The sequence below is a fragment of the Heliconius melpomene genome, chromosome 6, assembly GCF_056956725.1.
Source record: "Heliconius melpomene rosina isolate 202511_hmr_F chromosome 6, ASM5695672v1, whole genome shotgun sequence".
Classification (NCBI taxonomy): Eukaryota; Metazoa; Arthropoda; class Insecta; order Lepidoptera; family Nymphalidae; genus Heliconius; species Heliconius melpomene.
Window position 1 is genome coordinate 2735193 of NC_140394.1, and position 25057 is coordinate 2760249.

Consider the following 25057-nt stretch of genomic DNA (forward strand, 5'->3'; position numbering starts at 1 on the left):
TCATTTATTTCCCCCAAGTGTGAAAGAAATCAATAACCATCGCGTTGTCTTGTTTATGTTATGCCATGTGTCCCGGGTTGAAGCGTATGACTTTCACCGCGACGGTTGTTCATTCTCACTCGGGGAAATAAAATATTTAATATTTTCATTGCCATGTTAGACGAAGCGCGGCGTTAACATTTTCTACTCAACACCCAATGCCTCAAGAATTCGGTGGAAAGTGGAGAAAGGAAATGTCATAATGGGAACGGAGTGTCCTAACACTACGTTCCTATGTTCCCTCTGCCCACTCTTCTATATCTTCTAGAATACACTGTGAATCTAAAGAAATACATATATGAAATAAAACAAACTGTCAATATAAACTAATTTAATAGGTGGTTAGGGTTAACCTATTTTCACCGATTGACTAGATACAAGTATGCAATTATGAGTACTTCTACAATTAAACAATTACAAAGTACACGTTAATATTATATATTAATACTTTACTACCTGAAAGTTTTTATAATAATTAATTAATTATCAATACTGTTATTTCAAAAATGAAATTTAACCGTTAATTCTAATATTTTTTTTGCTTATCGATGCCAATTCCGTTATTTATATATCGTTAATGCCACAGATGAGATCGGCGTGCTCGTAATGTTCCAGGGGGAGTGGAGTAAAAGCTAGGGTGATTGAGTTCTGGTATCGTCCACTAGATACCAGTCGGACGACGGTGTCTTCACATGCTACTAGGATTGGACGATGTGCTGAAAATAAAGTAATTTTTTATACCATATTTGTTTTAATATAATTAAAATCGAGAGCAATCGAGGTATTCTGTAGTTATTTATGTCTTTAAATGTTGCTTGGCGTAAAAATCTAAAATCTAAAAAGATATAAGTAGTTTATTAGATTCTAATATAAATATTTGGCAGCGGAACCCCCTGGAATGCTTATTACAATATGTGAAAAGTGGCTTCTAGGCAGTGTCTTCCAATAAATACTAACAGTAAAATACCAATACGAACATGATCGTATATAGATATATCAAAAAATACATAAATTAAAAGTACAAATCATAAAAACAAGTTCCAACTGTTTATTTTATAATGCATTTGAAACAATATGCTCTATAATGAAACACTATTAGAATTGCACTCAAATACTGTAGTTTGCGTTCACAAAACACTTGTCACCTGCCAGTATAGCACCTTTATTTCAAAACAATACTATAGAATTATTATTTAACTTAGTTCTGAATATTATAGCTCAATAAGATGAAATCAAAAATGATCGATACGACCGGTTTACGAAAATAAAGAGTTTTTAATATAAAAAAGTAGACACATTGCGTGAGTGGCGTAATTTAACACCGCGAGCGAGCAAATGTTAGTTTTCGACCAGCTGTTAGTTTTGTCCCAAGTCTACCTTACGGTATCTTGGGGGGAAGGGAGAAAACAGTTTAAATATAATGATCAATTCATTCCCCCAAGTGGACTTCGCTATTAAGGCTTCTAAAAATAATTATTATATAGGCACTATTACGTAATATAAAAATTATTCTTAATCTACCAATACCTTCCTTTTATGAGGCAAATTAAAAAAAATCTATGAAAAGGAACCTAATCTTCCCGGACGTAGTGTCAAAGGGCACTTTCAATTTCGTTCGGCAAATTGACTCCATTTTTATCTACAATGACATGATTCGATTGCAAGTGATTCACGTTTGAGAGCTTTTATCGGTCTTCGGTAAAACTGGCTGAATACAAAAATTGAATAACATTTTAAACATTATTGAATTACATAAGTTTTTTTTTTGAATTTGTGGTAGAATTTTGTGGTTAAATGTCACTGTTATTATTATAAAGGAGAAGAAGAATGGAAATTGTTTTTGAATGGATAATTTATTTATTGGTTTTCCAAGTTAGGTCTTTTTGGAGTTCTGTTGGTTACAGAGTAAGAACTAATTCAATAGAGAAAATACGTAAAATAAATATTATATAAAAATATTTTTTAGAATTAAGTATAAGATGTAAATTCTATAATAAAATGTTCATATAAAGCAAAAAACTTGTTGTCAATATTTGTATGGATATGTAACCAAATATCTATTTTTCTGATTAAGGCCTACTGATATAAGTTATATTTAGAAACTAATATGGACAAGTTAATATTAGAATTGCTTAAAGTAATTCTAATATTAACTTATCCATATTGGTTTCTAAATAAATAACTTACGATATATTGACAAAGTTATAAACTGTTATAAGTTTATTGATATAAGTCTCTTAAATAATTTGCATTAGATTTACTAGTCTATACAATTGAATACATACCGTTTTATCTACTAGACTAGACTATAATCACGACGACTGCTTCGTAAAGATTAAAAAACAAAAATTTAGCTAAATATTTTTCTTAAAAAAAAGGCCAACAAATTTACCTTCGTTGGAGTCCAGTCCACATATGCTATCGTAGAGTTCCATTTTGGTGTTATCGAGGCCACTCGCGCCGCCGATGTCCGCAAAGTCGGCGAGGCCGCGCTTTGTGCACTGGACAAAGTGTACACATCACTTAATTAACTGGGCTAGGCCTGCTCGTGCTGTTATACTTGGTGGAGGCTTATTACTTGTAATTTCCTTCGATTTATTGCAGCAAAATATTTTATAAGTGTTTGTTATATTTTTTTTAATAAAATAAAATTGGTAGCAGGTGGTCTTGGCGCCAGGATCATATTAATAAATAATAACTTATTCAATCAAATGGGGATCGAACTCACAACTTCCACAACATACCAAAATTTACTTCAAAATTATATTATACAACCATCGTCCTTAGTTTCGATAAGAAAAGGAACTAAAGGACCCAATTAAGGTTACTATAAAAGTTAATATAAAAATTTCCGTTCCGTTCACTAGTTTTATATTGATGAATTGTTTGCTGAACGCCTTTTATATAGATAAGGATGGGAAATAGTTTTTTTCCTCAAAAACAATATTTTTAGGTAAAATATTTTATACAATATTATTTTTAAAGATTAAGGTAGATATTGGCGTGGGCCGCTAAGCTCTTCCTTTCTTTAATAAAGCGTTTTAATGAATATTAAAAGATGACAGGATTTTTCCACGCAAAGATGTTCTGATTCCCTCAAACATATCGTATTACAGCACCAGATCCCATTTTATGAATTATTATGGCGTAAAAATATTTTAGAATTTCTGCTTAAAATTAAGGAAATAGATGTAATTTGATTACTATTATAATTGGGTAGATAGGGATGAGGGTTTATGAAGACATTAAGGCTTTGAATACACAACCATCACGTTTACAGACGCCATCCTACTGCGCCAAGCCAGTCGTGATTGTTTTATTTGATATATTTATAACTATAAATAGAAACCCTAGATACTGGTATAGATATTAATTATATGCAAGATAGAATGAAACAAAAAAAAACATGTACGCAGACAAAATTTATAATCTATTTACAACATTGATATAGCAGTGTCTAAGGTATTTTTTGATAACAGTACCTTATTTAAAATTTGAAACTGAGGACAGTCAAAGAATAAAAAAAGCTTTTAAAAAATAACAAAAAATTAAATATAAAAACATAAAAATTGGTGTAAAAGTTGTTTATTAATTGAGATATCTTGGAAGGTTGAAAGAACAAAAAAAAGTTATATTTTTTCCAAATTTGTCTCATGTACAACATAAATTTTAAAACATCATTTTAATGTCTAACATATTTTATATAAATTATTCATAAAAAATTACAATATGTAAATAATTTCAATCGATGGACACTGATCTGATAATATTATGGAGGACTTCGAAATAACGCTTTTATATTCAAATCAATATACAATTTGGTTAAGATATTACACCTTGAAACATGAACTTTAAGTAAATCTTGATTATAAATATGTATTAGGATTATCGATAAATAAATGAATATTTGATTTTCTACTTGAAGTCATACATATTTACTATTCCCCATCATCAGGCGGAAAGGGGAGAGCGGAGTGTTTTAATACTAGGCTCCCCTGCTGTAGGGTATATAGCGATATAGTGATATATGATATGGCATATAGCGTGAAGCTTAGCTTAACTTCTTTTTGCTCTCATTTTTTTTTAGCTTTACGCTGTATTTTGTATACACCAAGGTAGACAGAGGGAACCTAGTGTTGTTGTGTGTTACTCCGTTCCAAAGTTATGGCAGATTTCTCAATAGCGTGCTGAGGCGGAACTTAACGCCGACACCAGAGCGAATAAATTAAAATATTAAATAATTAATTTCCTCGAGTGGGAATCAAACCCACAATCTATCACATTTACAGTTACACTCTTCTGCACCTGCCTCACGACTGGTCTCAAAGTTACTTTCTCAACAAAATCTTAGTAAAAGTAATGTATTACTTACATGATGTAAGGTCCCTGTTTCCACATCCAGCAGACTGCCCCTCTTTATAACCTGTCCTATATTAAGATCCAATACACGAACAGTCGCTGGTGAAACGGCAAGAAGAGAGCAGTTGCTAGTTTCACCATGATTCCTCAGTGTGTAGACCCCCTCGGATCCAAACAGCATGATGTTACAGGCTGTGCAAGAAATAAACTAGTAATAATATGTGCCATCATGACGCAAACGTGTGACTCTAAACATGATGGTTGTGTGTTCGATTTTCATTCGAAAGAATATATTTAATATTTTTATTTCCTCCACGTTCTGCTAAAGAAACAGAATGCGGCGTTGAGTTCTGCCACTCAACACGAAATGCCTGAATAACTAATTTCACCGAATACTATTGAATTTCCTTGAGTAAGAATCGAATCGACAACCTGTAGCGTTTACAGCCACACTTTCTGCACCTGTGCCACGACTGGCCTATAACCTGTATTAATTTTCGTTTGATTCTTAGATAAATAACATTTATTAAGAATACTCTTAGTATTACACAAATAGGGGAAATAAGAATAAAGTCATTATGGACAATTACACCGCCGCAAACAAACTCTAATTGTTATTCTGTCAGTATTTGTTGAGTAAACATAAGAGACGGGGTGGGACGTGCTTATTTATTGTCCGAGAATTTCCTGCTTCAGTGGTACTGAAAAATATCTTACAAATTTAGAAATAAAAGACCTCGTAGCTCGTGGCTAAGACAGATAAGATAACCAAAATGTTATCTTATATCTTTTTAGTTATGATTTCTGTTATTTTTTATCCCGGAATCCCCGCGGGATAGCATTTATGCGAGAAAGTCACTTCTTTTAAATACTACAATATTTACAAGCAAAATTAAAGAAAATCTAAAAATCTTAAAAAAATGTTTAAACGGAAACGGAGTGCATTAACACTACATTGCCAGATTCTCTCTGCCTACCCTGGTGCGGGATTCAGACATATTAGAAAAAAACGTAATTTTCATTTTAACTTACAATAGAAAATATAAATTTTCATCAGTTTACTAGTACACAGACTAAATCATTCATCACAATATTAATAAAATCCAAACTTTTACGTTACAACGTCAGGTGTCACGTACGAGTGTACCACAGAATTGTTATTGAATTATCGTGCTGTGATGCTGGTAATACAATTTTATATAGATTTGATAGTAATATCTTTCTATTTAGTCAGCTGTTTTGTTCCTTGCCTTACAGTGTATACTAGTTATTCAATTATATTCTCTTTAGGACTTGGACTTAATTTTTGTAAGAAAATCGCGTTAATCTCGGGAACTATTGATTCGAAAGGAAAAAAATCTTACATTAATCATTTCGGTATAACCCATTGTTTATAGGCTCAGTGTTATCTTGGGCACTTACAATGTGTTAAGTGACATACAGAACTCTTGTTTATTAATTGCTTTAGACAAACGGGCGAAGCCGCAGATAGCACCTAGTGTAATTTGAGATATTCTTTGTTTGAAAGAAAATATTTACAGAACATCTACAATATAAAATATTAATATGTGTTTACATAATATTATTATTATACAGAATGGGTCCTTTGAGGCTAGGCGTGGTGCAGGAGCACGGGCGTGGGCTGTGAATGCGACAGGTTATGGATTCGATTACCACTCCAGGAAATTAAAAATGCAATTTTTACATTTCCTCACTCTGGTAACGAGGAAAAGCGAGGCAAAAAAAACCATCAGTAATAAAAATACTTACGTCTCGCGTTCCTTAGATGTCGTATAGTTAAAGCAAATCCTTTCCCCCTGGCAGGTACACGATATTGCACTAGAGCTGCATTTTGCCGCGACACCAGTTTCCGTTGGGGTCGCTTGTCACAAGACTCCACCACTCTGTCGTCATCCCAGGCTTCCGCTGGCCATACCTGCCCGTTCAGCTCCCAGCCATCTATCCACTAAAAATAAATATTTATTGAAAATTTATTTTGTCATTTTGGTAGTAAAAAAAATTAGAAGCGAGTAATGGTAAAAATTATCATTGTAAACAATTTAATAAAATAGTAATTTTATAGAAATTTTGTCAAAAATAGATTAAAATAGTTTTTAACTTTCTTAATTATGAACGGATTGAAATAAAATAAATGTTAAATGTTAGAAGAAATTTATCGAAAACTTAAATTATATGTAATAACGTATACAAAAACTAAGTGTCAAAACCCGGGGCGATATGTATTAAAAACAAACCCACACAATTTATTGACCAAAATTTTATTTATTGACATCGTATCACGTTTTTGGTCATTTTATACCACATTTACCAAACTATTAAAGACTGAAGCTGTAAGGCCTCAACTGCCGTACAGAAAATTTCAAGTTGGGCCTAAATCAACCTCAACTGCACCAGCTGAAAGTTCTTAAAAATAGCTCCCACAACGAATGAGTTAATCAAAGTTTCTATTTAATACATTTTCTTATTCGTTTCGGAATTTCAGTACTATTTCATGACGAAATGGTAAAATAAAAGTAAAAGTTTAGTAGTGCTAGTACTAGTGCTATCCAAATAACGAACGTGCTCTGTTGATTTAAGTTTATTTCACTTGAAATGGAATCGTATTTGTATCGTTTTAGTGTTAGGGTTTTTATGTAAAATACTATTTTAATCAAGATTTAATATATTTTTTTATTTTTCTGGAAAAAACATGGGAGCCGTGTCTGGCTCTACATGTCAATGTGTAGAGCCTTTCGTACAAACATCCATATTCAATAAAAAGCCTCTTCCATAATATTTTTCATAGTTATTTGCGTTTCTGTTCTGCCTCACGGAATTTTAAATATATATCGTACATTTTGTCGTAGATTGGTAGAATTGCATATTAGAATAAAAAGTCAAATATAAAAAAGAAAGAAAACTTACAGTGATATTGATTTTAAAAATTGTGTTAACTGCCTATTGTTTTATTTTGATGATATTTATATACAGAGTATAAAAAGAAAAAATGTTTTAATATTAAAAAGTAAACAATTCTTAAGTTAAAAAGGCTTTCTAAGAATAAAAATAAGATATTACATAACTTCTCAATCTTTCACTATAAAATGATTGCCTTGGACGAAGATAACTTTGTAAAGAAATAATTATGACGAAGTTAACTGCAATCTAGTTAGCGTTAAACAACAATTTGATTCGCTAATTGGAAATCATCTATCTCGAAGAAGGCAACTCATCAACTTTGTCTACGTTGTTTGGATTAAAATATGAAAATGTTATGGTAATAAAATTTTAACTATGGATTTTGCTATTATTTATATTAAATTGCTTTAGCCCTGATAGAAAGAAGTTGAAGAAGTTGACCCTGTGTCAAAAAATGACATCAAATGCTTGTTTACGACACATTCTAACACTAAATAAACTTTACTATAATATAAATTCAATGACCATTATGAGACTATCATAATATTAAAAGCTTTTAGCCTTCTATAAGCTTTAAGTTTTAGCACTTACCGCGACTAAGCCGCCATTATCGCAGGGCACGTCTAAGTAGTTGAATATGACCTGGATCCGCTTATCAGGCTCGGCTATCATGTAGATACCACACACTGTTGGCTCGTCTGACGGCGATTTAAAGAAGAGTTCGCCCTCTTCAGATGTTACTAGGAAACAATCTGTTTATGGAAGTATAAAATATTAGTTGTATAGTCATTTTCTTTTTTTGAGCTTTATATTTGTGTAGGTGGTTATAAAAGTAGAGCCAGAAAATAACTAGTTTACTATAAACTTACAATAATTTGGATTAAAACAAATTAAACAATATTCGTACCTTCATTGGGATCAATGATACGATGTGTGGGAAGTGGAAAACGCCGTACTCTTGAAAACCAAGAAGGTGCCTGACTCCGTTGTCCTCTCCAACCCTGCATATATATTTGTAATTAATATATATTTATTTATTAAAAACCTGGTCTTGTGGGAGTCGGTTCCGCCCAACGAGGATTTCGTACCAATATCTTGGATGTAGGCTAACGGGAACGTCGCGTTTATTCAACACAGAAGGTCTCAGGCGGAAAATGGGGAAAGCGAAAATGAAGTGAATAGTGGAAAGTGTCTTGACACTAAGTTCTCCCTTATATATGTGGAATATAACGGAAGCTGAAAAAAATAGCAAATAATTAAAAAAATCTGCATTTATTTTCAATATTAATTATTAATTAATCTCAATACAAAAGGAATAGTTCGTTGAGAATCATCGAGGGCTGCTATCACACAAACGACTTATCTTGAACTGAGTGTCCGCTGAGCACCTGTAAGGGCGCTGATGGCTCTCCAATCGACCCTTGTTAAGTTGATGATTATTTTCCTTTGTCTACTTAATCTATGTGATTCTCTCTAAAGATAAGTTATTAGTTAGAAATTATCTCCCGGCGTTGCTCATAGTAATTTTGATGAATTGAAATGTTGAATTAGTATATATAGAGACGACGTGAGTTAAGTACATATATGCGCAAATATGTACTCGTATCTATAGACACACCCCAGCTGTGCTAGCTTCCTACGCAATAGTTGTAAAAAGCAAACTATCATAAAATCTACATAACATCAGATATATATACAGAATTCAACGAAATATATTCTTCCTTAAGTAACTTGTATTGTAAGGGTTCAGCAATTGTAGCAAGGGTACGTGGCAAGCGTGTGAATAGGATTCGGGTGATGTAGTTTCATAAGCCAACGAAAGTGCATTTTATGTTCGGCTTCAACGACATTATTTCTAATTTCTTATAGCTTTTTTTTTAATGTTTTCCTTGAATCAGGGTGTACGCATAGAGAACCTGGTGAGATATCATTTTTTGTCCATTTAAAAGGTTAAAAAAATAACTATTAATCAAATTTAAAAAAAAAAGTTGATATTAAGTTCCTACTAGTTAATACAATAACGTGAAGACGTGAATACTAAATTATACTTTCTGTTTCTACTTAAAGGTAGCTTTTAATACAGTTTTATATATTTATTTCCAAAACTAAATATTAAAATAATATGAAAGTAATATTTTATGAATATTTATTTACGTTTTTATATAAAGCTGAAGATTTCCATACGGCTGGGCTTCAAAGATTTTCATTGACATTTTAGCTTTATTAAGAAATATGAAATGGTAATATAAAATATTTTTGTTAAACAATAGTTAGTGTAATCAATTTGTGAGCATGATGGTTGTTGGTTCGTTCTCCACTTGAAGTAAAAATATGTTTTTTTGTGCATCATTCTCTCTCCCTTCTTCTTCTTCTCCTCCCTTTGTATTACAAAGTGTGACGTTGAGGTCCGATATATAACGTGCAATGATACGGGATTAAAAATAAAAGCGAACACGAAGTGTCTTTACACCAGGTTTTCTGTATCATATAAAAAATTGAAGCTGAAAAAACAAAATAAATAATAACTGTTTCAAATATCTCTTATATTTGTGTAATAACCTGTACCCAATACAGGCCTAGAGCGCACAGCTGGCTAGTAATATGCTTTTGTTCATACTAGAGATAATTGTTCAGAAATGGAGTTCACGATCGACGTTGGCAGTATTTGCATGTTTGGCGATCATCAAATATACATACATTTTGTCTGTACCATTCGATATTTTCATATCTATACTTCTATACTAGTATTATAAAATTGAAGAGTTTGTTTAATTGAATCTTAGGAAATTATAAGGGATTTTTTGTGCAGGATAATCACGATCGGCCTCAACAATTATTTAAAAATATAATTAATTATATATCCTATAATTTAAGGATAATTCAAGAAAATATCCTCGTAACAGATCTTGTATTGCTTTAAAATTTTAGGTCCTGTTCTGGAACCCGCATTTATAATGTACAACAACCCTTAAAGAGGAGGGATTAGAAGGAATTTCATGTTGGAGTTAACTGATATGACATAATGTATGGATCTCCATACATTTTTAAAATCACTCAGCTCCTTTGGTTAGACATATTCTTGTTGCTTAGCAAATAAAACAGTTTGTGATAGGACCGTTGACATGTTTTAATTTTTTTTAAAGGATTAAGTATGAAATCGGGGTATTTAAGAATTAGAATTACCTTTAGAATTCGGCGGAAAGTTGGGAACGGAAGTGCCTTATTGGGAACGAAGTGTCCTAATACTGGGTTCCGAATTTTCATCTGCCTTTTCTGCCATGTGCGGGATAATTTTTTTTTAGAAGACATAAAAATATCAACGTAGCGGGAGTTGAAAAAATAATATTATATCGATACTCATCTATACTAATATAATAAAGCGGAAGAGTTTGTTTGTTTGTTTGTTTGTTTGTTTGTTTGTTTGAACGCTAAGATCTCTGGATCTACTGGATCGATTTACTTTGTTTTTGTTTTGTATGAAAGCTGCATTCTTCAGAAGTGCTATAGGCTATAAAATATTACATTACACATATATACTAATAAATTAAAATACTTTCTAATTTGACATGCAATTTATTCTGCCATGTTAATAACAACCGTCGTCGCTACGCGACCGCGTTCGTTACCGCGTCATTTTGATATTCATCCTTATGAAAATAAATATAATAGTCACTTTTAGCATTTCATCTAGATTGAAATTATATTTCTATAGAAATTATATTCTTATATTTCAAGCAGGCGTAGCCGCGTCCGGGTCCACTAGTATATTATATAAGTAAACCACAAGGTGCTTTAATCTCAAACTTTTGCTTACAACGGTTAATTAACTTAGTAAACTTGTTTTCTCATAGAACAAACATATGAGAACATTCTCATTCTTTATAATAAAATGTTCTTGAAATAACAAAGGAAGGAAGCCAATATTCATCGTTTAATAAATTCTTTTTTCAACTTTCATAATATGATATGGCAAGTTTGTTAAAAAAATAGGAAACTTTTATAAAAGTTCTAATGAGTCATATTTTAGCTTTTCCAGTTATATCAAACTGTAAGTAAATTAAAGCTTCTATATAAATATTTTTCTTTTATTAGCTTATATGGAACATTTCACTTAAAAGTTTTACATCTTGAAGTAAATATGAAAAAAAAATTGTTTAATAAGTTGAGTTTTTTTAAAATAAATATTAAATGTATAGAATGTGTGTACTATGTGTTAAGTAATGAAGCACGTGGCGTTAGCGATATAAGCAAGCGAGCGACAAGCAAGCGAGAGACATGCGCTTCGCGTGTGTTACAAGAAACGACTGACCGACCGGTTTGACCTATGCGCGAGCGCAAGTCGATTCTTCATCAAGCCACACCACCCACCACCAGAGACTGTCAAGGGCGATAATAATCGGGAAACCGAACAATTCTATTTGAGCGAGTTCGCTTTAAGCCATCTTGAATGGGAGGATTGGAATAAAAATCAGGATTGGATTTAGGAGTAGGCGTGGAAATAGGATTAGGAGAAGGATCGGACAGTATGTAGGCTGGTTTGATGCGGTCTACTGATACTGTCACGGTTTTACCTTTTATGGATATTTTAAATGTTTTGTCACCACGTTCTAGAACTTCGTAGGGGCCGGTGTAAGGTGGTTGTAAAGCACCACGTAAAGAGTCATCCCTAAGAAAAATGTGAGTACATGAAGACAGATCCTTAAAGATAAAAATTTTGCCTTTGCTATGCCGCGCAGCTGGTGAGGGCTGCAGCTTTGAGGCAAATTGGCGAAGACGTGAAGTGAACTCCGGCAAATCCGTGGAATGGGGAGCTGCGGCCTGGAAGAACTCTCCAGGTAAACGCAATGGCTCGCCGTAAACTAGCTCAGCGGATGATGACCGGAGGTCATCTTTAAATGCACTACGTATGCCAAGTAATACCAATGGTAATGTATCCACCCAATTCGTATCTGCGTGGCACATTATTGCTGCCTTTAACTGCCTGTGAAATCGTTCCACTAGCCCGTTGCAAGCTGGGTGATACGCGGTTGTTTTACGATGTTTAAATCCGATCATTTTTCCAAGATATTGGAAAAGTGCGGATTCAAACTGTCGCCCGCGATCAGTGACAATATCCATAGGACATCCAAATCTGGATATCCAGGATATTAACGCCTTCCCAAATGTTTCAGCCGTGATATCCGCCATAGGCGTGACTTCCGGCCAGCGGGTAAAACGATCCACAGCAGTGAAGCAGTAGCGATATCCCTGTGAGATAGGAAGAGGTCCTATGATGTCAATGTGAATAAAGGCAAATCGCGCGCGAGGTAGATCGAAAGTGCCTAAGGGAGATGACACATGGCGACTCACCTTTGCACGTTGACATGCCGCACACTGACGGGACCATTCACGACAGTCTTTACGTACTCCAGGCCAAATAAATCGCTCGGCGACTAGCTTAGCCATTGTGTTAGCACCAGGGTGACTTAGACTATGAAGACTGTCGAACAACTTTTTTCTTAAGTCCTTAGGGACGAAAGGTCGAGCTGAAGATGTACTCACATCACAAAAGAGGTCTACTCGAGAGTTAGGAATTCTCAATTGCTTGAGGCGAAGTGATGACTCTCCGCATATAAGTTTGCTAAGCTCAGGATCATCTACTTGAGATTCAGCTAAGACCTTGAGGTCCACCGGCTCTGATAATTCCTCAACTCGCGACAGGGCATCAGCAACCACGTTATCCTTGCCAGATATGTGGCGGATGTCCGTCGTGAATTGAGATATAAAATCTAAATGTCGGTACTGCCTCGGCGAACAGTTATTTTTCCTGTCATGGAACGCAAAACTGATCGGCTTGTGGTCGGTATAAACAACAAAATGCCTAGCTTCAAGCATATACCTAAAATATTTAATTGCCTCATAAATGGCAAGAAGTTCCCTATCATATGGCGAATATTTAACCTGCGATGGGCTTAACTTCTTGGAGAAAAAGGCGAGTGGTTGCCATGCACCTTCCTTGAACTGCTGCAGTACTGCACCGAGAGACCTATCAGAAGCATCAGTAACTACAGCTAGTTTTGCACTGCAGTCTGGGTGTGCTAATAAAGCGGCGTTAGAAAGGCCGTCTTTACAAGCTTGAAACGCTGCTAAGTGTTCCCCAGTAAGCGTGACAGGTTTAGATCCTTTTACTGACCCTGTAAGTAGTGCATGTAATGGAGATTGAATTTGGGCTGCCTGAGGAAGAAATCTTCTATAAAAATTTAGCATACCCAGGAATGCTCTTAACTGACGGACATTAGATGGAACTGGAAACTCGCGAATGGCCTGGACCTTTTTATCCAGGGGTCTACATCAATGCGCTGTAATGCTATAACCTAGAAAATTTACTTCCTTCACACCAAAAACACACTTGGAGGTGTTCACCAAGATACCATATTTTTCAAGCCTTGTGAAGACTTGGCGTAGGTGCTCTTCGTGCTCAACCTCAGTGCGTGAGAATATTAGGAAGTCATCTAGATAACAGTAAACATTATCCAGCCCCCTAGTAACTTCATCGATGAAACGCTGAAATGTCTGCCCCGCGTTTCGGAGTCCAAATGTCATGAACGGGAATTCAAATAAACCGAAAGGTGTCGTGATGGCAGTCTTCGGAATGTCCTCGGGGCTGACAGGTATCTGATTGTAAGCTTTTTCTAAATCTAAAGTAGAAAATATGGTACAACCTGATATGTTATGCGTAAAATCGTGAATATGCTTTATTGGATACCTGTCAGGCACGGTACGGGCATTCAATTTGCGGTAATCACCGCACGGACGCCATCCGTTGTCCTTTTTTTGAGCTAGATGAAGTGGAGAGGACCATGGGCTGTTAGATGGTCTAGCTGTGCTATTAGCCAGCATAGCTTGAAACTCTTTGCGAGCAATGTTCAGTTTATCTGGTGCTAAGCGGCGAGGTGGAGAGCAAACTGGGGGGCCTGGTGTCGTGTGTATGTGATGAAGTGTGTTGTGCGTAATGTTTTTATGTATGCCAGTTGGTCGTGTAATTTGTGGAAACTCATTAAGAATTTTATGAAATTGCGACTCCCCTGTTACCACTTTTACTGAAGAAATATTATTACAATTAATTACAGTAGCAATAACAGAAATAGAAGTTAAATTATCAATTAATTTTTTATGACGACAATCTACAATTAAATTATAATATTTTAAAAAATCTACGCCAATAATTGGTTTTGTGACGTCCGCTACTACGAAACGCCAAGGAAAAATTCTACGTAAACTAAAATCTAAATTTAAATGAATAAAACCATAGGTATTTATAGTGGAACCGTTTGCAGCACACAAATTATAGTCACTTCGAGCACGACGATCACGCACTGCCGATCTTGGAAAAACGCACAGGTCGCTTCCAGTGTCAACCAGAAACTGCATCTTTGAAGTCCGGTCCGTGACGAACAGGCGACCAGTGGAGGATGAAAGGCAATCGTCAGTCGCCATTACCGACTGCCCTTCGAGTTTTCCGACTGCTTGTAGTCACACGGTCGCACGCATTTTGTAGCTTTACTGCCGAATTTATCGTGATACCAGCAAATTGGGAACTTGCGGTAATTTGAGAGTGATCGCTGTCTGGATGTACGATTCGGTCTCGAACGCGAATGGCTTCGGCTATTTCTACCCATCGATAGTCTCTGTACTTCTTTGCGCAGTTCTGCCACTTGTTTCACCAAGTCACTTACGATAGATCCTGGTATTTCACTAACGGTGGCTACCTTTGGAGTAGATGAGGCGAGGTCATTCACCCTGTCAGCTAAATCCGCCAAGTTTTCGAGTGAAGCTGTGCTGGCTTGTCCAGCTAACACTGTCTGAATACCATGTGGCAGACGACTTATCCATATCGTTCTTAAGAAATCGTCGGGAACATTTAATCCTGCCAGGCTTTGCAGATGTCGCAGAAACTGGGAAGGTTTTCGGTCCCCAAGCTCTTCGTGCATTAATAATTGTTTAATTTTATTTTCTTTCGAAGCACTCAATCTTTTAATTAATTCGCACTTTAATTTTTCATATTTTTCCGTCGGTGGTGGATTTACGATAATATCTTTCACTTCCCTGGAATGTTGATTATCGAGATGCCCAATTACATAATTAAATTTAGTCACATCACTAGTAATTCCAGATATCGCAAACTGTCCTTCTACTTGAGCAAACCATATATCTGGCTCCTCTGGCCAAAATGGTGGCACCTTGACACCAACACGAAACACATCGACATTTTCTATCGACCGTGCCCCAGCACTGGTTGCCGGGCGTGGTCCGGTTGCGCTTTTCACCGTTTTCTCGACAGACATTGTCCAAACTAGGGGTCACCAGTATAGAATGTGTGTACTATGTGTTAAATAATGAAGCACGTGGCGTTAGCGATATAAGCAAGCGAGAGACATGCGCTTCGCGTGTGTTACAAGAAACGACTGACCGACCGGTTTGACCTATGCGCGAGCGCAAGTCGATTCTTCATCAAGCCACAAATGTTTTCTTTTAAATATGACATTTAAAAAAACCAATAATAATTTTAAAAGCTTTTATTTAACTTGCAATGTATGTATGTGGGTTCGGGTGAAATCTTAGAGCTCAATTTTGAAGTAGATATCGTCAACCGATTGAGCTGAAATTTTGTATACACGTTTACTTTGGATGACAATGCACGATAAAATATGTGACGTCATTCTAAATCTAATATGGCGGACCATGCAAGATGGCGGAATAGTTATTTTTAATGTACTTTTACAATATGGGTATCAAATGAAAGAGCTCGTTGAGAGCAACTCGAAAAATAATGTGATGTTATTCTAAATCCCATAAGGAGGATATTGAAGATAGCCGAGTATCTATTCGGTCTACTTCTACAATATAGATATTAAATGAAATGGGTCGTTGACCGTAACTCTAAAAATAATGTGACGTTATACTAAATCCAATATGGCGGAACATCTAAGATGGCGGAATAGTTATTATTTATGCACTTCTGCAATATGGGTATCAAATGAAAGATCTTGCCGAGAACTATTAGAAAAATAATGTGACATCACTTGAAATCCAATAGAATCGACACGATTCAAGTTTTTTGTGCTTTCATATAATGAAAGGTATGTTCGTACGATTGAGCTGAAATTTTGTATACACGATTGGTTTGGATGACAATGCACGATAAGGTTTGTGACTTCATTCTAAATACAATATGGCGGACCATCCAGGATGGCGGAATAGTTATATTTCATGAACTTCTATAATATGGGTATCAAATGAAAGGGCTTGTTGAGAGTAACTGGAAAAATAGTGTAACGTCATTCTGAATCCAATATGGCGAACCATCCAAAGTAACAGAATAGTTATTTTTGATGCACTTGTATATTACGGGTATCAAATGAAAGGGCTTCTTAAGAGCAACTTGAAAAATGATGTGACGTCATTCTAAATCTAATAAGGCGGACCACCCAAGATGGCGGAATAGTTATATTTAATGCATTTCTATAATATGGGTATTAAATGAAAGGGCTTCTTGAGAGCAACTTGGAAAATAATGTGACGTCATTCTAAATCCAATATGGGGGACCATCCAAGATGAACGAATAGTTATTATTTTTACAATTCTGCAATATGAATATCAAATGAAAGGGCTCATTGAGAGCAACTCGAAAAATAATCTAACGTCATTCTAAATCCAATATGGCGGACCATCCAAGATAGCCGAATAGGTAATTTTAGTCTACTTCTACAATATGAATATCTATTGAAAGGGCTCGTTGAGAGTAACTCGAAAAATGTGACATTTTTCTAAATCCGATATGGCGGAACATCTAAGATGGCGGAATAGTTATTATTTATGCACATCTGCAATACGGGTATCAAATGAAAGGGCTTGCCGAGAATAATTAGAAAAATAATATGACATCTAGTGTGAGAAACCTTCTTCCTCCTGGCATTAATCCCGGCTATTGCCAGGGTCTGCCTTCCTACTCAACCTACTCCACTTTGCGCGGTCTTTAGCGTCCTCAGTGGTTAGACAATTGGCTCCCATATCCGGCATCACGACATCCAACCAGCGCTTCCTTGGGCGTCCAGGAGGTCTCACTCCAGGAACTGATATAGCAAGGCACTTGCATCCGACTTAGTTCTTCGACGGGCGCGTAACGTGGCCAAACCATCTCAGGCGGCGCTCTTGGAGCTTATCCGCTACGTCACGGACCCCAAGACTACCTCGAACGAATGTGTTGCGTATGCGGTCAGACCGCGTTACGCCGCACATCCACCTCAGTATCTTCATTTCCGTGACGTGAAGCTCCTGAGTGTGCCGAGATAGTGCTGGCCAACATTCGCTGCCGTATAAAAGAAACGGTCGTATGATGCTCTTGTATATCAGTCCCTTGAGCTTGGCGGTTTTCTTCGGTCACAGACCACACCAATGACCTCCCGCCATTTGGCCCAGGCAGCACTTATCCGGCCATGGACATCGTGATCGATGCCTCCAGACTCGTGCATAACGGATCCAAGGTACCTGAACTTTTCTGACTTAACGGCTGGCTCAGGACCTATAAGGATCGTGCTCGAGTCCGGGCTCCCGCAGGCCATGTACTCGGTCTTCGACACATTTAGTTTAAGACAGCCGTTCTCAAGCGTATCCTTCCAGAGGTTCACTTTACGCTCCAGCGTCAGTCGGTTCTCGTCAATGAGTGCTATGTCGTCGGCATACATCATCAGCCATGGAGGCTGCACTACATTGAATATGAACGGACTAAGAGTCCAGCCCTGGTGAACCCCCACTGTAATCAGGAAGGGTCTAGTATCGCCAACAGCATTCCTAACCATAGAGGAGGAATCGTGGTACATGTCTCTAGTGTGAGAAACCTAGCCAGTGGTAACTAAAAAGGAAAAAATAAATTATAAGCAAAAAACCATTTTTAGAAAAAGCTTTTATTTAAACTCTTTAAAAAGGAGAAAATAAAATTTGTCTTTTAAATTTTAACTATCAACTCATAACCTCATTGTACACAATTTATATGATCATAAAAGCTTGTCGCGTTAATCAATATTTAATTAAATTGAAACTTTAAAAATTGAAACTTAGCAGATTTTACATAATTAAATTAGCACTAGTTTAGTTTACAAGTAAATCGCGCGACAAGCTTTTATGATCATATAAATTGTGTACAATGAGCTTATGAGTTGATAGTTAAAATTTAAAAGACAAATTTTATTTTCTCCTTTTTAAAGAGTTTAAATAAAAGCTTTTTCTAAAAATGGTTTTTTGCTTATAATTTATTATCATGTTGATTAAGCTACAAATACAAAAAAAAAAAAAAATAGCACGTAAAGCGTGCAATTATACGAGATGTGCTAGAGCTGTCGCCTTAATTAATATCCTCAAGCCGGGAACCCTCGGGGAGGTCGTTGGCAAGATTATTAGCGGTGAAAAATGTGACACCCTGTATAAGATAACTAGGATTCATTCACGTATAACTGAAACAATTAATAGTACGCTAACCTTTTATATTTATATTTTAATTTGTTTATTCATTTTTTTTATATGGGCTGTTGTAGATGTGATTAAAATATATAATATTCTTTTTTTAATATAAACTTAGATACTAAAAGCTACTTTAAAAAACCGAAAACCTTATCGCAAGGTTCTTTCTGCGTACTCTGCTCTTTGGGGAATGATTTTAAAACAATAGTTATATGTTTAAATAATAGAAAAGTCCTATAAAATTATAAAGTACATATATATTATAATTCATTTTACATAACTGAAGCATTATTCCTTACTTATATTCCTTCTTAACCTTTGTCATCAATGGCCACTTAAACTTTACGATGTTTTTTATCGGACAACCATCGCCCACTCTAGGAAATTTGAGTAAGAGCTTATAAGATAGATTTTATTTAAATTTCCTACTATTCACTGTATAGAACTACAAATATATTTAAAAGCTGTAAAATCAGTTTAAGTTCGTGTTTAATATAAAATTACTAAGTAATTATATGTCAAGTTTTTCTAATTTTAGACGAAAATTTTTCTGAAGATCTTATATTTAAAATATTTCATCTTGGATCACTTGTTACTGTTACAATTTTTTTTTATTACGCTGCTAATATAATTGTCATATAATTATGCTGAGTAACGTATTTTTTGAGAATATTAATTTATATTTTGTGTTTTTTCTTTATAGGCAGACATAAAAACTTAGAGAATATAAATAACTAAATAACTATTTGAATTCAATCAGATTTAGGATCCAATGCACAATACAACTCGTGAAATATAATTGTGTCAAGAAATGAAAATGGTTAAAAGGTTAAATTCGTAAATGATGATGACGTCGATAATTTTATTTAGTGCAGTTGTCGAAATTTAAATGATTATATACAGTACATTATTTAAAATTCATTTAATAATAAAATATAGAGGCTGGATAAAAGTTATTGGTATGATTGAATTTATTTTCTCACCTCTGAGTAAAGTAGAGAGTAGAATTTCAGAGTAGGTAGAAGGAGTCTAGTGTTAAGACACTCCGCTTCCCACTTACCTCCGAATTTTAGAAGCATTGCGTGTTGAGTGGTAGAACTCCACGGCGCGCTTGGTTTCGATACCGTAACGAAGAAATGAAAATGTTAAATATTTCCTTTCCTTGATTGGGAATCGAACCCACAATTTGTCGCGCTTACAGTCCCACGCACACATTAATTTTGACATATATCCATTTAACAAAAATAATTAATTTGTTGCATTTCCTCATATTCCATATATGAAGCTTACAAAAAGTCATCGCTTGTTAGCGCGCTATTGAAAAGCGAATCGTTCGACTTGTTATGTGACATTGGTTGTTTTAAAATAAAAATTGCATAAACGAAACATATATGTAAAATTTTAATCTTTTTAACCTTTAAATCCGCAATCGGTGTTATATATCGATATTTTAAAATTATTTCTATGGTAGTGTCTTTTTAGGGTTTAAATAAAAAAATATTTTCGTTACAGCAGATGGATATCGTAGTATTGAGGCGCAGTTCCTTACTTTCTTCCTAATATTGAATACAATGAGTAAATAAGGCGTAAAATTAAAATTATTTAAAGATTCAAACCCGTAATTGTCACGTGTACCTACAGTCCACGCCACTGAATCATGACGTCATTAATTATTATTATTTATTTTCATAGCGTGTTTAGAGGACACAGAAAATTGCCAGTTCAAAATATTAAAAGCAATAAGGAAAATTCAGAGTTTTTTGAATAAAGATAAGCGGTGAGTGAATAAAGATTGAGGAAGAGATAATACAAACAACATATTTACAAAATAAATATCGTGATAGAATAATCTCATTTTGTGTAAAAGAGTATTTGGTTCAATACGAATATGTTAAATTTCATGATAAAACGGTATTAAAAAAAAGGTATTAGAATTTCTCATTTCTTACGCTTACCTACATTTCCTATGGTTAGAGTTGTGGTAAACGTTTGGTTGGTAAGCTTTCTAGGGCTTTATAAATAACAAATGCTTTGAAAGTTCATAAGGAATTTTATAGTAGAGCTTAATTTGAAGTACCTAACATTTACATCCTCATTTTCATCTTACTTGGCTTATAATATTTAACATAAAATATTTAATAACGAACTACAAGAAATATGAGTACACAAAAAAATAACCTAAAAGTGTTCGAGACGTTGCGTCTTGGATGGCGAAACTCAACCCCGCGCTTCATCATAATAGAGCAATAACATTATAATAATTCATTCTCCTGGTGAAGATCAAACTTACAATAATCTTATTTAGAGTTAAATTATGTTCCACGAGGGGATCCATAACTAATTCTTCAAATAATAATTTTATCATCATCAACTGCCTTTTAACACAATGTACACGTTTTGCTGCCGTATAATATGTCATTCCACATCCATCTCGTATCTTCCATCTCTACTTAACATACTTCCCAAAAAGACACTTCATTCACTTAATACTGATCTTGCATTCCGTCTTTTCTTCAAATCTATTGAGAAGACATAGGAAATGAAAATATTATTATTATATTATTCATTTCCTCGAATATAAATCCCCAACCTAACCTGGGGCACAACAGCGTGACACGTTTACAGACATACATTTGTGCCCCAGCGGCAGCGCCACCTGTCACGCTTACAGACATATACGTTTGTGCCCCAGCTCAGCGCCACAACTGGTCCCAAATTATTTCTTATTATTTTTAATTAAAACGACAGACGACGTCGATTACAAAGACGTAATTTACTATCAAATTTCAAAATGTAAACGACATCTATTTTGGTTCTGTCGAAGAAATAGTCCGATCCCTTTGAAATAATAGAAACCAACAAAACACTTGACATTGTGAAACTGTCTTTGATATCCAAAGTTAACATTTTGTTGGTAGTTAATTTAGGCCGAAATCGAATTGACGTTAACATCAATTACTATTTTGCCTTTCGAACTGGAGTATCTGTAGAAGGAAATATCTTGTTAGTTGAACTTTATATTAGGATCTGTCCATTTTCGAAATAAAATGGAAAGTAGTTTTTCTTTAATAACTGAAACTGGTTTAGTTGTAGCTTAAAAAAATAGTTTTCGCTTCATGCTCTGTCCCGCACATAGCAGGATATGCAGAGGGAACTTAGAAAACTGATATTAAGATATACCGTTCCCATTAGGACACTTCCGCTCGCCACTTTCTGCCGAATTGTCCAAGCAACGCTTATTGAGTGGCGGAACTCAACGCCGCGCTGTACCTTATGACCAGAGTGAAGATATGAAAATATTGAATATTTCATTCCCTCAAGTGGGAATCAAATCCATAACGCACGTAGTTACACAGAAACACAGTGATACAAGCGTGTAACTGCAAACACTGCGGTTGTGGACCTAAGGGAATGAATTTCTGAATTATTTAATATTTTCAATTTCTGGCGCTCCTAACATAATCAACAATCGCGGCGTTGAGGTTCGCCGCAATATACAATTAATATTTTGAAAATTCTGCAGAACATTCTCCGAATAGGAACGAAGTATCTATTCTGTTTTACAACGAATAGCTAACAAAAAAATATTAAATTATTACAGTTAAATATTACGTAGGTATATTTTATTTTTTCGGTCATTGAATTTCTATTATTTAGTTTTCTTTGAATATTATCTTATCAGCATATGGAGTTATAGTTTTATGGTGAGATTTCACGAACTGAATACTCGATGTGCTGTCCAAAACAAGAGATTAACTCATCACGTACGATCAGTGTTTTCATATATTTTTAGTCTCAAATTGTATCTCGTATATAAGAGAGTAGGCGGAGGGAACCTAGTATTAAGAAACTCCTTTTCCATTAAGACACTTCAATTCCCCATTTTACACCAAATTCTAGAGGTATTATTCTGTTTTAAGTGGCGGAACTCAACGCTACGCTTTGGCTCGACATCAGAGTGAAGATATGAAAATATTCAATATTTAATTTTCTCGAGTGGGAATCGAACCCATAACACCACGACTGGCCTCACTTTATATTTAGTTAGTTTTCTACCTTCTCACAACTAAAAGAACGACAAACGCATAGTAAAGTTTGTTAACGTTTAACTTCGTACATACTCGTATTTTGTTTTTTACAAAAACTGACTTCAATTTTATTTTGATGAGAAAAAATGAGAACAATTAAACATTTATTTGTTATGAAAACCACTAAGCTCTTTACGGCTTAATATATTTTTGAATAGCATTGGAAGATTAAAATTTTCCTTTTGTGAACACATTCGAAGCAATTAATCGAATATGTGGGGTGAGATTAAAGAATAATACTCGATTTGTGTGAAATAAAACAGTTAAATTCCGTTATTGTAGTCATTTGTTTAAATTATTTAATATGTTAAATTGTATTTTCTATGTTTTTACAATTTCACGCTTTTTACAACAGTGTCATGATACTCCTTCTGCTCTCCGCTTGTAAATTCAGTGGCGGAACTAAACGTCGGATGCATTTAGAACCCTTAATCTAAGAAAGTTATTACAGTCCCTATTCCACTGCGCTTCTGTGGTTTTAAAATATAATATTATTTTTTAATTTAAAAAAAATTAAAAATTGTCTTCAATAATTAGGCTTCGGTATCTCAAAAAGAAAAAACGAAACCCTTATAGGACAATTTTTTATGTCTTAAAATAGATTAAATATAAAGAAACAATATTTGAGATATTGTATGGAAAACGTGTGTCGCACATTTATTTATAAGGCATTTAGAATATTATCAATTTAGCGCGTCATACGCAAAGTAAACATATAATGTCTAAAGATATCATTGAAAATTATTTGTTTATTAATATAGGCTAGTTGTTTAATTATTTATTAAGGGTTTATGGACTTGTGTATATAACATATAGAAAATGAATTAAAGAAATTAGGTAAATATTAAATTTTCTTTCTTCATCCCGCACATAGCAGATACAATTATCAATGCTCCGAACGGAATATTCATAACACATAATCACATAGTTTAAGATGGATCACTATATTGAGGAAGGTTCTATTCTTTCATAGTTTTAGGGTTCCGTATCTCAAAAGGCAAAAGCAAAAACCTTATGGGATTACTTTGTTATTAGTATGTTCGTATGTCGACACTATTTATCTCGAAATGAAGCTTAAATTAATATCAAAATTCTAAACACAAAAAAGAAGCAACAAAAAATCACAATGTGATATCACATCATATTATTTTTTTTATTGTGATTAGGTATATCACAATAAAAAAAATATTGTGAAATATATAATTATATAAAATAAATATAAAATTGTGATTATATCACAATAAAAAAAATAATATGACAAACATATATTTGTAGTTAAATTCATAAAAAAATTGTGCCTGCCAATGCTTGAAAATTTAAGTTTCTCAACTTTTATAAGTTGTACTTTTTGCTAACCTACAATCCTGAAATTGGTACGGAAGCCTGGATGATAAATTGATTATTATTATTGTTTATAAATTATTTATTTTAAAAGAAAATGCAGAGAGTCAAAGAATATATAAAGTTAATAAAAGTTAGTACATAAAATGAGAGTTTTACTAAGCTAATGACAAAAAAATATATGTATAAATATATTTATAGAAATAAAATAAAATATTTTTGTGTAAAACCATCTCTATAATTCAATTTATATAAATTTACTATGTATTATTATTGATATTTAATTTTATAACTATAAAAAAACATATTTCTTAATTCTATTAAAATAACAAACAAAAACTTACCGGCAAAAGTAGTGCTTCTATACCATTGCAAACTAAAACCGCTGCTACAATATAAATAATAGCTTTCATAATGACAGTCTCTTTATAATAAAATCAAATTCGACACGAAACTTCACAGATTCCAAATTTCAAACTTCCACTGTGCCACGTCGGCTTCCAGTGAGGCTTCCAGGCTTTCCCGTTACCTTTATATGCTCACTGACTGTTCTGCGCATATGCGCCTGGACTCTACTTGAGTTACTTAGAGTCCATATTGCTAAACTTAAAACTTAACGTAAAACTTCCCTTTAGGCAAACTTAAACTTATTTCTATTATTAAAACTTATATTTTTCATATTTAGTTTAAAAGTGTCCGTTACGTGTCTTTTGTCGTAGTATAGAAGTTAGTATGAAATGTTATCAAACGCACGAGCGAACTTATCTAATTGATAAATATGTGTTTGTATACGTAGTTATAGTTCTTTAGCAAA

General features: G+C 34.2%; 2 protein-coding genes across 2 annotated transcripts; both read right to left on the reverse strand.

Moving 5' to 3' along the window:
• Nucleotides 1–355: 355 nt before the first annotated feature.
• LOC146538071 (corticotropin-releasing factor-binding protein) lies at nt 356–24964 on the reverse strand. Its single transcript, XM_085187163.1, has 7 exons — nt 24588–24964; nt 8225–8318; nt 7909–8069; nt 6169–6364; nt 4412–4590; nt 2432–2540; nt 356–755 (listed from the first exon to the last, which is right to left on the reverse strand). The coding sequence occupies exons 1-7, from the start codon at nt 24654–24656 to the stop codon at nt 604–606; spliced, it is 960 nt and encodes a 319-aa protein (XP_085043289.1). The 5' UTR covers nt 24657–24964; the 3' UTR covers nt 356–603.
• On the reverse strand, nt 14195–15811 carry LOC146538072 (uncharacterized). Its single transcript, XM_085186873.1, has one exon. The coding sequence runs from the start codon at nt 15639–15641 to the stop codon at nt 14793–14795; it is 849 nt and encodes a 282-aa protein (XP_085042999.1). The 5' UTR covers nt 15642–15811; the 3' UTR covers nt 14195–14792.
• Nucleotides 24965–25057: the final 93 nt, after the last annotated feature.

Bases quoted from the DNA above. Each gene is read 5' to 3' on its own strand.
- LOC146538071 (XM_085187163.1), bottom strand. From the start codon at position 24,656: ATGAAAGCTATTATTTATATTGTAGCAGCGGTTTTAGTTTGCAATGGT. The intron at 8,070-8,224 runs GTACGAATATTG...TTCCATAAACAG, and splicing joins TATCATTGATCCCAATGAAG to ATTGTTTCCTAGTAACATCT. The intron at 756-2,431 runs GTAAATTTGTTG...CTTTATTTTCAG, and splicing joins TGGACTGGACTCCAACGAAG to CACATCGTCCAATCCTAGTA.
- LOC146538072 (XM_085186873.1), bottom strand. From the start codon at position 15,641: ATGTCTGTCGAGAAAACGGTGAAAAGCGCAACCGGACCACGCCCGGCA.